Source organism: Gopherus evgoodei, chromosome 6 (genome assembly GCF_007399415.2).
Source record: "Gopherus evgoodei ecotype Sinaloan lineage chromosome 6, rGopEvg1_v1.p, whole genome shotgun sequence".
Lineage (NCBI taxonomy): Eukaryota > Metazoa > Chordata > Testudines > Testudinidae > Gopherus > Gopherus evgoodei.
Genome location: NC_044327.1, coordinates 107,605,989 through 107,620,097, shown reverse-complemented (window position 1 = coordinate 107,620,097; position 14,109 = coordinate 107,605,989). Strand labels below are relative to the sequence as shown.

Below are 14,109 nucleotides of genomic sequence, written 5' to 3'. Positions count from 1 at the left end.
CAAAATGCATAGCATGTTAACCAATCACCTGTATATTTTTAAATTAAACAGGTATTTTGAGTAAATTTAATAAAGCAGTTGCTAACATCTACAGCAACTGACCTCAAAGTCAAAATGAAGCTTTAGAAGGCACAATCTCCTGTTTACAGGATATACACACAGTGTGTAATAAAAGCTAATGTGAAGGAAGTATTGGAGAGGGTAACAGAAAATAAAATTAGGATTTGTCTTCAAATATGTCTACACTTTTGTGGCCAGCCTTAGCTATAATAATAAAATAAAATAATAATAATAATAAATTGCAATGCTATTGTTTCAGACTATAAAGTGGATGCTAGCTGAGATCAGGAGTATATTTTTTCCTCTGATATTGTACAGTAGACAAAGTGCATTGGGTTTTGTTTTGTTTTGAACCTTCCTGTGACTCATCTGGTATGCTGCTGAGAGGATCATTGGTCTCATAGCATGGAGGCTGTTATGGATTATCCACGTCTGAACTGATCTTCAGTACCTTCAGCATATTTACACTATGTTTATATTTCTTATACATTTAGGATTATTTCTGTGATAGAATAACTAATCTCTTTTAGTTGCCCTTGTTTCACATGAAAAATAACTCTGCTGAGCAATGAACACTACACAGTGACCTTTTCACTACCTTCGCCTTCATGGGCCCAGTGGACAGCTTGCTTTCTGTCATAACAGGTCCACTTCATTATGATCCAGTTTGTTTCATGAAGACTTGCCACGTCTCCCCTTTACATTTTAAATGTAAGTTTTGAATAATTTTCGCTGTGGAATCATTTTCCTCTTTCAAGCTTCCGTCCCATTAGGATTTGTTTTAAAGTGGTACCTCTTCATACAAGAAGGAAAGATGGCTTTGTGGGTCAGGGCACTAACCTGGTACTCTGAAGCTGTTGCCTCAAATCCCAGTTCTAGCATAGTCTTCTTCTGTGACCTTTAGCCTCTGTTCCCGCTCTGTAAATTGGAGACGATACTTCTCTCCTCATAGGGTGAAGATAAACACATTAGTGATTCTGAGGCAGTCAGTAACTATGGTGATAGGGGACCATATAACTAGATACAGTATCTTCAGCCATGGGTGAAACAGCTCATCAACCCCATTCATAAGGAATATAGTCTGTTACTATGGCAGTAACTACACCAGGTTTAACAACCAGGATGGGAAATGCACAGGCATTTGCAAAGTGCAGGCATGTGATTTTTGCACATGTAAAAGCTGAGGCCAAGTAGATGTCTATCTGAAATTTTATTCCAAAATTTTATCAGAAATAATTCTGATCTTTTCCTCCTCTCTCAATATATAATACATTTAAAATCATTATTAATGACTTAATTTATCAAGGCACATGAAGATTATTTACATTATAATTAATTTTGCATTAGATCTATAAACTTATGAATAATTAATGTCAGGTGCCCAATTTCTTTACAAATTCTAATTAAAACTCTAATTAATTGACATCAATGTCCTTTAACAGTCAAAACTTAGAACAAATAAATAGAACAGAGAACAGCATGTTCTGTGGCATTTAAGACGTGATCCTGAAACACTCTTACTTAGGGCTCTGAATTAAATGATTAAAGGGTTGGAAAAACATCACTAGCGATAGACTCAAGAGCCCAGATCCTCACAGGTATTTAGGCTCCTGTCTTCCATTGCAATCAATTGAAGTTAGGAGCCTAAATACCTTTGAGGATGTAGGCCAAGAAGCTCAGTCTATTTAGCTTAACAAAGAGAAGAATAAAGGCTGATGGGATCAGTATATAAATACCTATATGGGGAACAAAAAATTAATAATGGGATCTTCAATCTAGTAGACAAAGGTATAACAAGACTTAGTGACTGGAAAATTGAAGCTAGACAAATGTCAATGGAAATAAGGCACAAATTTTTAACATCAAGGATAATTAACAATAGGAACAACTTACCAAGGGGTGTGATGGATTCTCCATCATGAACAATCTTTAAGTCAGGACTGGATGTGTAAAAGGTATGCTCTAGTTCAAACAAATTAATTCACCAAAGTCCTATGGTCTGTGTTATACAACTCAGACTAGATGATTACAATGGTCCTTTTTAGCTTTATAATCTATGAACTCCTATTAGTTTCAGCGGAATCTGGAGGTCTTCAGCACAGCATTGAATTGAGCTCTATTAAAGTAAATATGGGAATTCCTAATTTGTTTTGAAGAAAAATCTAAGTGGACCAGATCATGTACCTATAAAATCCGCAGCTGGAGTGTTGGGGGAGGGATAGGCTATTTTAATGGCAGTCTTTTGTGAAGATTGTGGGAAGTGAGCAGCCCAGTGTTGGGTGGGATGCACATTGTCCACTAGCTCCACTGACATTTTCCAGAAAGATAATACATTTTAGGGATGAATTGCCTTTCTTAAGCCACTTGCTGGGGTAGCAAAGAATCCTGTGGCACCTTATAGACTAACAAAACGTTTTGAAGCATGAGCTTTCGTGGGTGAATACCCACTTCGTTGGATGCATCTGACGAAGTGGGTATTCACCCACGAAAGCTCATGCTCCAAAACATCTATTAGTCTATAAGGTGCCACAGGATTCTTTGCTGCTTTTACAGATCCAGACTAACATGGCTACCCCTCTGATACATGCTGGGGTAGGAGTCAGTCCTATGGATAGCAATTGCAAGGGAGTGGGGACAGTGATTAATTTGTAATGAAAGAGGTGCCAGGGCTCAAGCAATTTTTTTACTTTGATAACTGATGTGACAAGCCCAGAGGTGCCACGGCTATGAACTGCCAAGCCTAGGGATGCTGTGGCTCAGCACTGGCAAAAATTAAGCACTGAGTAGCCAGGAGAACAAAGCCATGGAATATGAATCCTATAGTCTCTCATGGACTGATTCCAGAGGGTTTGTAAACAGTTGCCACTCACTTTGCAGAAGAGCAATGATTAAGAAGAAAATCCTTCTGGACATTTCCTCCCTTCACACTCTGCTATGGGAGGGGGTGATCTGATCTAGCATATCCCTTAGGTCAGGTCAAGCAACAGAACAGGGGTCAGCAACCTTTCAGAAGTGGTGTGCCAAGTCTTCATTTATTCACTCTAATTTAAGGTTTTGTGTGCCGATAATACATTTGAATGTTTTTAGAAGGTGTTTTCTATAAGTCTATATTATATAACTAAACTATTATTGTATGTAAAGTAAACAAGGGTTTTCAAAATGTTTAAGAAGCTTCATTTAAAATTAAATTAAAATGCTGATCTTATGCTGCCAGCCTGCTCAGCTCACTGCCAGGCTGGGGTTCTCGTCACCCAGGCCGGCAGCAGGCTGACCAGGGCCTGTGGCCGGGACCCCAGACCTTGGGGGGGAGGTTTCAGGGGTCAGGGCAGAGGGCTGGGTGTGGGGGGGGGGTTCAGGGGTCAGGGCAGAGGGCTGGGGGCTGTGGATGTGCAGGGCAGAAGGCTGGGTGTGTGTGGAGGTTCATGGGTCAGGGCAGAGGGCTAGGGTGCTCGGCTCATAGGGGTGCTTCCAGCCCCCTGCCGTTGTTGCAGGCACAGAGGGTGCCCGAGGCAAGCAACAGTGGTTCGTGCCTGGAGTGCTTAGCGCCAATGAACACACACCAGGGTGGAGAAGCGAGCAAAGTTTATTTGAGATCTCAAAGCGGTGCTGGGAGACTTGAAATGCCTCAGATCCAGCACCCCTACACAAGCGGCTTTTCCCTTTTTATAAGTTTTTTTTTCTCTTTCTTCTTTCTTCCCCCCCTCCTCCTTCTTCCTCCCCCTGTAGCAATTACGTAAGCGCAGGTGCATTAAGTAATCTTGGCTGCGGCAGCTCGTTAGTAAGTTTTCCTTCTGCAAGTTATCTTGTCCTTCTGCTAAAGCACTGGACCTGAAAAAGACATGTGGAGGAGGAAGATTTTAATGTTTTAATGCTCATGGCAGGGGGCTGGAAGGGATATGCCCTGTTCCACCCTCTTTCCCAAGGCCCCATCCCTACCTCTCTCTGCCTCCTCTATGGAGCTGCTTGCACACTGCCACTCTTCCCCCTCCCCCTCACTAGGGCCATCAGCTGATTGGCCCAGGGTAAGAGAGGGGGAGGGGCAGGAAAGCACCATGCTGGGGAAACAAGTGGGGGAGAGGGGAAACCTATTTACCACTGTGGGCCACATTCAATACTGCTTGAATGGCCCTGAGGATGTCACGAGCCACAGCTGTCTGCCAGTTGAGAAGCACTGCCCTATACCAATGTTCCGGTCGAGATTTACCTCATCAGGTCTCCGTGATACCAACTAAGTCATAATTTGACTATGAACTAATATTTCCAGTTCTTCCTGTTCTTTCCTCATATTATGTATGGACATCTGAAATGATTTCCCTCTTGTTGCTCCTATGACCCTATTGTAATTTTTCTTATTTACACCCTCTCCCCCTAGACTTCTGGTAAGGTCACTTATGCTCACCTGTGGGATTTTGTCACCTGCCCTCTTTGAACCTTGTTTACAGTCCTCCTCCCTAGGTTGGTGAGTCAGTGCACGAAGATGCTCTTCCCCTTTTTTGTCCCAACAGACCTCCTTTCTGAAACAGTATCCCATGGTGGACAAAGCCAAAATCCTCCCATCGACATCATCCGTGCAGCCATTCATTCATCCTCAGGATGTGCATATCCTTGCCTGGGCCCTTACCCTGAGAGTGGGAGCACAGACAAGAACTTAGCCTGTCCCGACTCCTTTACCCTCACGCTCCACAAGCCCTGTAGTCACTGTTGATAGTCAGACCTGACAGTATCATGAGTGCCTCCATGGATAAGCAGCATGAAGTAACTGTCAGAGGGACAGATGATCCTCAGCACCCTTTCCGTAGCTTCTCAGATGTGGGCTCCTGGCAGGCAGCACATCTCCTGGGACATCATGTCAGGTCACCACATGGATGCCTCCATCCCCTTATCTTACTTTAAATGCCGGGAAATTCTCTAAGAGACTTTGGACAGAAAGTTAACCTGCACTCAAACAAGAAAACAAAACAGCCTCCACCTACTTTGGTCTACTAGGTTTCAACAAAACTTGAAAGAAAGGTGACTTAACTAACCAACCTGGAGAATGTCAGAGAAGAAAGATATCAGTTGCCTTTGCCAAATCCTCCAAGCTATAGCCCTCTACAGAAACAGAGGATTCTTATAAACAAGGGCCTGATCCAAGCTCTGAAAAAGAAATGGCAAAAAGACTTAAATTGATTGCAATGGGGTCTGAATGATCCTATGTTGTTTTTGATAGAATAAAGAGTGCCACAAGTACTCCTCATTCTTTTTGCTGATACAGACTAACACAACTATCACTCTACTATGCCTGTCACCATTGATAGGGTAGTTATCAATAAGTAGGTATTTATTTAAAAGATTTTTTTTTAAGATTATGGACAAGCTTAAATATTCTGAAGCTTTCCAATACACTTAGAAAACTGTAAACTTTAGTTTTTATTTATAAGTGCTTCACACCTACCCTTCAAGAAAAATGGTTCTCAAATCCATGTGTGATTTTAACATTAAATAGTTCACCAGTAATTATCACATTAACTATTTTATGGCATTTCTTACAATAACAGACATCAGTAGTTTAGCAGATTACAGCAAAGCAAGAACCTGGAAAAACTGATGATATTCAATCTTCAGTCCACAAAATACAAATTCAACAACGTTCAACTGATATTGACCAACAGCTCCAACAACTGTACCTGTATAAGACTTGTTTCTCTTGTTACCCGAAATTGGGCCAGTTAGTAAGCTTAGGGATGACTAACGACCCACCAGAGTTTGGCAGAAAGCAGCACATTTATTATATTGATAGCTAAGCTCAAAAGAAGGTGTGGGGGGGGGTCACACTCTCACTCGCATACTCACGGTCCCAGGAGAGGCACGGCACTGGAGGTGTCAGGATCCTTGAAGGTAAGTGTCCCACAGTGCAGCAATGGATGGTGCAATGAAGGTAAGTCTTCCCGAGGCATGAGGGAGTGCAACATGGCAAACCACTGGTCAGGCGGTCCAGGCGAAGGACCTTTATGGACGGTAAAAGCTTGTAAGTGCTCTCCTGAGCACATGGCCCCTTCCCCTTTTAAGGACCTGCTCCTCATGGCCTAGGACTAGAGATGACTTGGCCGCATCTGGTTGGTCACACTCCACCTCAGGCAGTGTCCATGCATTGGGTGTGTGAGTGCTGCCTAATTAGAGTCCCAGACACCTTGTCTACTTGGAAGCTCTTCTGATCTTCCAGCTGTTCAACCAGCTCATTCACCCCACAAGCATTCCAGGAGGGAGGGGGAAAGCCACTTCACAGGTATTCAAAGAGGGAGAGGAGATTAAGGGGAGGGAAATGTAACAGACCTTTTGAGCATACAAATTATACATAGCATAGTCATACAGAGCATACAGATCACTGCTGCTCCAACATCTATCATTTATGAAATTCCCCTGAATACAATTTAAAAGTGTAATTGAACATGTTTGCACAATTTTCACTTGTTCAAGTAATCAACAGCTTATTATACTGCTGTACTGTATAAAAATCCCTTTTCATTCCTCTTTCAGCATTATACACATTATTGATTTTCTTCTCCAGCACTTCTGTTTGATCATGACATAAACTGACCTTTTTCTGACAGATAGTACAGATCAATATATTTCACATCAGGGAAGCTGACAAACAGTAGCAGCAAAGGGCTAAGCATTTTTCTTTCCAACAACATATTGGATTTTTTAGTCAGTAGATCTGATTGCTCACAAAATAAAAATTCCTAGGTCAGTTGTGTCCTGGAAAAAATCAGAGATTAACCTTTTTTTCCACATAGAAAAATAATTTGCATACTGTTGAAGGAAAGACCTAGCAGGTCACATCTACTATTGCTAGGTGCGCTAGGACAGAAGCTTTCCCTATGCTTCAAGGGCTGGGGATGCTCTCATTCAAGGATGCTGGAGAAGTGGGATATGCCAAAGCATTCAATAGTAGGAAGCTCTCCTAACCAGCCTACCTTCTTTTAATTTCATCCCCATTGCTCAGTTACACTTCTGCCATGATGGTGTCCATGTGCTACAGATGCATCTCATTACACATATGAAGCATAGGCATTTTTTAGCCAAACTATACATACTTACAAGACTAACATAAGAAACCACCACCACAGCACATTATGTAGTTGTAGAATTAAAAATGCTTTTGAAATTAAAATAAGCTGAGTCTTAAAATGTCTCCTTTAAAAGTGATAATATCAAAACAATTGATGGATAGAGTGGGTTTCTGCTTTCATAACAGGATCAGTGAGGGAAGGAGAGTAGGGCAGTAATAATTTTTCCTAGTTTAGAAATGGCCCAAGTAGATCTACAATTACGTAGTTTGGATACATCTGCTGTACTCCCTCCCCAATCTTTCTTTGCTTGTGCTCTACCATATATCAGGCTGGAGATGGGTATATGGTAGACATTTACCATGACAGTAATCATTCTACAGTTCCAAGCCAGGTATAGGTTATGGAAGCAAAGACATGACTAACATCCTTTTAAAATATCAGAGTATAAACTTTAGTCGTAACTGACCCTTCTTTCAATAGTGTAATAAGGTGAAGTAAGAGATGCTTGTTGACACCCTGCACTCCTGAACTGTTACAAGGTGAAACAAAAGGAACCAAACATCTCAGCCTGGTTTTAGGCCTACTGTACCAGGAAATGCTCAGCCTTGCTGACTTGCCTGTTCTGCCCTCCCTCACTTAAGGGGCCTCAAGTCACTGCACCCAGCCTACACTCTCACCATACAGCAGTTTTTCCAATGGCATCATCCTGAGATAAAGAACCAGTTGTGAGTGACCAACCAAGTCTTCCAAGGCAGGTTATAGAGTATGGGAACCAACACCCATTCCAAGAGACTCCTGACCAGCCCTCTCCCACAACATACAGATTAATGCACAAAGCATCTGCTCATTTAACCTAAGTAATTCACATGTACAGCACATCTCTAACCCCCAGAGCACTAATCCCCTGGGGGTGGGATGGAACCCCTCACACATGGTACCTTGATCCTAGCAACAGAATGTTACTACTGTCCTGATTTTTTTGTTGTTTTCTTTTTGGAGGAGCAGGGGAGGTGTCTATCCAGATTCCTGACCCTCAATTGCAGATTAGGTCTTGTTAGTAATAAGGACTAGGCTAAAACCACTTGTTCATTAGGGACTTAAAAACTATTTTTTCCATAGTTGTAAACTTCACTCAACCCAAATGATGACCCCCTGAACAAATGGGGTAGACACTTTTTGCAGACCTGTCTTTTTTAAATTGTGAAAAGTAACAGTGAACAGAACATTAGTACACTAAAATACAAGATAAATAAGACCAGACAACCCCTTTTTTAAATAGTTTTCCCTTATATTCTGAAAGTAGGCAGTTCTAAGTCAATAAAGCCTTTACAGACTGACATTAAGAATAACGTATGGCTTTATTTAGCTGATGGCTGTCATTTAAAGTACACTCCAGTGCATACAGCGACTATTAGGGTGAGAATATTTATAGCTCCTTGGTAAGTGAATTGCTTTCTTTTAGACAGAATAAGGAAAAAACGTGCATCTTATTTATAGTCGTATCTAGAACTGTGCACATTCGTGTACAAATTAGTAGTTATATCAACCATAAGCTACTAAGTGATGAACATCTCCTACGGCTGTATATGTAGAAGACTTGTTATGCAAAAGGGAGTTTTGAAATTATTCAGAGTAAAAGTTGTGTCGGTATAAAGAATTATATTCTTTGCCCATAAAAAGCTTCAGCAATTACAGTATTTAGATGAACACTCTTAAAGATATAAATATGATCAAATGAAAAATCACTTAAAGGAATGCGTTTAATGAACTTCAACACAAGACTGTCAGAATCTATTACACACGCACGCACATACAGAGACTCTTACTATTTCACCAAAATAAAATGTGCAAAAAAAAAACCTGACAAATTTTTTCTGGATTAGACCGTTTATTTTAACAAACAGATGAGTCCTTAAGATGAGCTGGATGCTGCAACAGCAGCTCTCTTGGGTTTAGGTGTTGTTCCTTCACGGAATCCATTCCTGTATGTACAAAAATAATAATAGGGTTACTGTCTTTTTTAAGCATTTTATATTCCAGGCTCCAAAAAGTGGTATTTATTAGAAAGTTTCAGACAATGTATTTGGTTCAGCTTATCTCAGCTACAAGTCAAAATCACTATGGAACTCATATGTTCAGACATTTTTAAAGAGAAACATCATTGACAAGCTGCTCATGAACATTTCAATGTGTCTATTTAAAATTTCACTCCTAGTAAAAGAGTTAAGTTATTACCAGGAGTTCATGTCCCAACATAATGGACGCAATTCTGCAGTGCTTACTCAGGTAAAACTCCAGCTGAAATCATTCTATTTTTCTTTTCCCAGCAACTGATTATTTGAAGCCAAGGGGAGTTTCACTTTAGTAAGTACTGTATGATTAGATGTAAGGCTACTCCAAACACAAATCTCTCAGCCTCCAATTACTAATGAAGTAAAACTGAGAAAAAGTAAGACCAGCTAAGAAAGAAACAAACAAGGGAACAGTCACTGCAAAGTTCACCAAGATAAGGCAATTAAATGCAGCTAACCAATGCCTTGGGGTCATGTCTACACTAGTGATCTTATAGCTAGCTGCATGACCACTTGTGTAGCTGCTCTATGCCATAAAACCACCTCCACGAGCAGTGTTAGCTATGTCGTCAGGAGAAGGCATAGACAGCGTTCTGTCAGTGTAACTTATGTCTCTTGGGGGTGTTTTCACACCCTGAGCAACTTAAGTGGTATCATAGACACGGCCTTAGATGTATCAAGTAGCAGGTTGCAGGAAGCGGGACATTATGTGATTTATTACAACTTTTTTCTGACAGCCGCTGTTGGGAAAGGACTACACAGACCAAAAGAATAAGAGCTAACACTGACCCTAGCTATAAGTCTTTTTTGGACTTTCAAGAGCAACACTACAGACATCACTATTAAAATCAATGTTCATTTTAAAGGAAGCTTCAGTTTTATTTTATACCTTCATGGAGCAGTGATGCTTTAAACGACATATGAACTCCATGTTGAAATGTGAAAGGCACACCTTTAAGTGATTAATTCTCACTTTGAATGCAATTTCAATTTATCAAACATAACTATCTCAGTGCTAACAAGGTATATGTTCCTGGATTAGTATTACTGTACTGTCTATACCAAGTTGCTAACTCATCAACACTGGCAATCGTTGCATTTCTTAGAAAAGGAACAGGCTAACAAAAATATGTTAACTCTTATTCATGGGATGCTGTTATGGAAATCAAAATTAGTCAAACATTTCTGTTCCTCTTTTATATGATGTGATTTCCTCCACAATTTAAAACAAAATACTATGATCACACTCATATCCTGGGATTCTGCTGGTAATGCCACATGTAGGCAAAAACCTCTGAAATCTTTCAAGGATCTATTACAAGAAGTTCTGCTTCAGGAATTTGTTGAGTTGCAGGTAGTTACCATGCAACTAGGACCACCCAGAAGATTAAAAAAAAAAAAAAAAAAAAAGTACTCTTTCAAGTGGACAATGAGCCCAATCCTGCAAGATGCAGAATGCCTTCAACTCACTTTATTAGTGCCTGGCTGCATCAGCAGATCTAATAACGTTATGAAGTAATTGCCTCAACAGAAACAAGTGCTGGACAAGACATATCTTCTAAAAAGAGGTAATTTTAGTAATGGAAGTGAAAGTCTGAAAGTCCTTTAAAGTCTGCTAGAGCACATCTAATCCAAACATGCAGTAGTGCAAAAAGTGCAAATAAAAGTGTAAAAAAGAAAGCCAGTCATCACAAAGACATTGTATTATCATTGCATAAAACCCCTCTAGCTACTTTTCCTCTTGTGTTCTTCACTCCACAACAATGGAAAACACTGGTATAATTATTTTAATTAAAATACCAATAAGTTACCACAAGTGCAGATCATGGCTTCACACTTACAAATAATATTGCTTCCATTTCTGATTCATATTCATGTAAACCAAACTGGATTACAATCAAAACTAACAATATTATGCCCTATGTAACTCCCGTTAACTGAGCTTTCCAAAGCGTTTATAAACATTCATTAAACCTTTCCTGACTTAGGCAAGTTCATTTATCTTACATTAGAACTCAGAACTTCCCGTCTAAACAAATGGAGAAGGCTACCAAGGAATGTTGGGTCAAATATATGAATCAAATACCTTTTACATCACAAGATGTTTACAATAAACTGAAAAATGTAAGACTACATACATACTGCATAAATTACAAAAGAAAATGGCAATAAGTGTTCATTTAGATAATGGGTTTTTAAAAGGTATTGGAATTCTGTGTAAGATCTCATGTTACAGTGTAACTTGCATGCTTGAAATTCAGTGTTGTACCTGAATCGACGGTAGACATTTTTCAGGTGCCTCATACGACCAGTACCAGTGGTGTTGCGTCTTTTAGCCTTGGCACTCCAGTTATCTAGAAAGCAATTTACAGATTTATTTTGTTTCACCTACACAATTAAGTGTATAAAATGAGATAGGCAAATACCATCCCTGTTTTCAGTGGGAACGAAGCAGAGCAACAGTAATACCACTAAAATACTTTAAATATGTGCACATTGAACAATGGTTGTTTCTACATGATATATTGTATATATGTATAAATTTGATTTGGAGACGTATAGCTATATGCAGAACAACTTGGTGCTCATTTTCTCATAAGTAGTTTCTGTATGGGTACGTCTACACTACTCGCTGGATCGGTGGGTAGTGATCGATCTATCGGGGATTAATTTATCGCTTCTAGTATAGACGCCAGTCTCATAGCTGAAGTTGCATATCCGAGGTCAATCCTCTCCTCCCCACCCCCCAGTTTAGACCAGGCCTATGTAAATAAAGAAAACAGAAGGTAGTGAACAAAAAGCTCCTTGAAAACTCTAAAGTGCATTGCAAAATACCACAGAACTCCTTATACAAACAATATTTTTTCTATTAAATCACAAAAACCCCCACTGTTTTGGTTGTGTTTATTTAGACAGATGCATCACTTTCACAAGTGACTATCCTGGTACTGTATAAACAGTTTCTTCATGAAAAATTAATTCGAAGAACAAGTTTACACAAATAATGTTTGAAGGTTCCATACTTACACTTTCTCTTGCGCTTAGCAGGGTACCCACACTTCCCACAGGTGGACTTCTGGAGATGGTATGCCTTGGATCCGCAGCGCCGGCACAAAGTGTGGGTCTTATTGCGGCGCTTACCGAATGACGATGTTCCCTTCGTCTGAAATACAATTCAGGAATTTGCATGTCAGAAAGCTGTATTAAATAAAAATACAGTTTTGGCTAGCGCTTAACCATGTACTTCAAAACAAAGTAAACTCTTCTGAAACTCTTCACACTCAGACATTTTAATGAAATAACAAAAGGTACACACAAACGCAGAGGTGGAAATACATCTAACATACACATCTCAGTTTTATGTACCACATCTCACTTTCTTAAACAAGAATTACTTATATTCCTGTATATCCCACCTTTATGACAAAAAATACGAGATAGCACAACTACTTAGAAGTGTTTACAGATTCCTAATTCTGTTCTCTCTCAACCCCTCAAGTGATCTCTCCTTGCGAGTAAACTGGGGGAATAGCATCACTTCATCAACACAGCAGGCTCGTTTTGCACAAGCCAATAATTTTTTATATTTTTCCATCGAAAAGACAACTCGGCAGGATCGTTTTGACAAGTTACAGACCTAGGCAGACCCCTCCACCTCATGTCCCGCACTGGTTGCTTGGCTCCTCTTATTAAAGAGCTACCACAACCCCCCTGACACCGCTGAGCCCCAACGCGCAGGAGGCTTTTACCGGATCTTTACAGGACAGGGCAGGTTGGTGGTTCACCCTTCAATACTGAAGGCCGCTTCGCCAGCACGAGGCCTCGCTCCACGCAGAGCCCCGCGGCTCGGGGTCAGCAAGGGAAGATGCTCGCGGAGGGGACCCCGGAGGCGGGAGACCCCGCGCCTCTGCTCTCTCAGTGGCAGCGTGTCCAGCTCCTTCAGCCCCCGAGCGCAGCAGGAGGAAGCAGGACCGGGCCCGCCGTGGCCTCACAGCAGAGGCGGCCTGGAGCCCCGGCCCGCAGCTCCATCGTGACGCACGGACTGGCCGGGCCCCAGGCAGCCTCTCCGCACCACGCAAGCCCCCGAATCCCGCTGGATGGCAGCGGATTTCCCCCGACCCCCTCCCAGCACTCACCATCTTCCTCCGGCCGCTAGCACCAAAGAGACCCGGGCCCGCCCAACGCTTCCGCTATATCCCGCGCGCCACTTCCGGGTGCTGTGGAGAAACCGCTCCGCCCGGCCCGGGGAGACATGGCGGGGGAGCCTGGGCCCGAGGGCCGTGTGGCAGAGCGGAGGAGCTTGAAGAGAGCGGGACGGGAGCCGCGGTGACACAGGGGAGCCTGGGCCCGAGGGCAGAGCGGGACGGGAGACGGGGCGAGTGGGAAACACAGTGGGGTAACTTGGACCCGAGGGGGAGATGGGACGGGACACGAGGTGAGTTGGGACTGAGTTGAGGTGACGTGAGGGGAGGGAGACGGCAGGGGAGCCTGGGGGAAGATAGAGGGGGTGACACGAGGGGAGCCAGGGCCCGGGGGGGCGGGAGACGGGGTGACGCGGGAGGAGCCGGAGGGAGGGGGACGGGTTCACACGGGGGGAGCCGGGGCCCGGAGGGAGGGAGACGGGGTGCCACGGGGGAGCCAGGGCTGAGAGGGAGGGGACGGGAGACGGGGTGCCACGGGAGGAGCCGGCGCCCGGAGGGTGGGGGAAGGGAGACTCGGTGACACGGAGGAGCCGGGGCCCTGAGGGGACGGGAGACTCGGTGACACGGGGGGAGCCGGGGCCCGGAGGGGACGGGAGACGGGATGATACAAGGGGAACCAGGACCCAGAGGGGGGAAGGGAGACGGGGTGACACAGGGGGAGCCGGGGCCCGGAGCGGGAGGGCGGCAGACGGAGTGACACGGGGGGCAGGGCCCGGAGGGAGG

At 42.8% G+C, this 14,109-nt stretch overlaps 1 protein-coding gene and 1 non-coding gene across 2 annotated transcripts; both read right to left on the bottom strand.

Moving 5' to 3' along the window:
* Positions 1 to 8,980: 8,980 nt before the first annotated feature.
* Positions 8,981 to 13,397, bottom strand: RPL37 (ribosomal protein L37). Its single transcript, XM_030567116.1, has 4 exons — positions 13,321 to 13,397; positions 12,212 to 12,347; positions 11,454 to 11,538; positions 8,981 to 9,094 (listed from the first exon to the last, which is right to left on the bottom strand). The coding sequence occupies exons 1-4, from the start codon at positions 13,321 to 13,323 to the stop codon at positions 9,025 to 9,027; spliced, it is 294 nt and encodes a 97-aa protein (XP_030422976.1). The 5' UTR covers positions 13,324 to 13,397; the 3' UTR covers positions 8,981 to 9,024.
* On the bottom strand, positions 9,203 to 9,283 carry LOC115654135. Its single transcript, XR_004001118.1, has one exon. It is a non-coding gene; the product is annotated as a small nucleolar RNA SNORD72 (small nucleolar RNA).
* Positions 13,398 to 14,109: the final 712 nt, after the last annotated feature.

Excerpts from the sequence above, each read along its gene's own strand:
- RPL37 (XM_030567116.1), bottom strand. Across the intron at positions 11,539-12,211 it reads TGCTAAGCGCAAGAGAAAGT|ATAACTGGAGTGCCAAGGCT; the intron begins GTAAGTATGGAA and ends ATTGCTTTCTAG. Across the intron at positions 9,095-11,453 it reads AATGTCTACCGTCGATTCAG|GAATGGATTCCGTGAAGGAA; the intron begins GTACAACACTGA and ends TTGTACATACAG.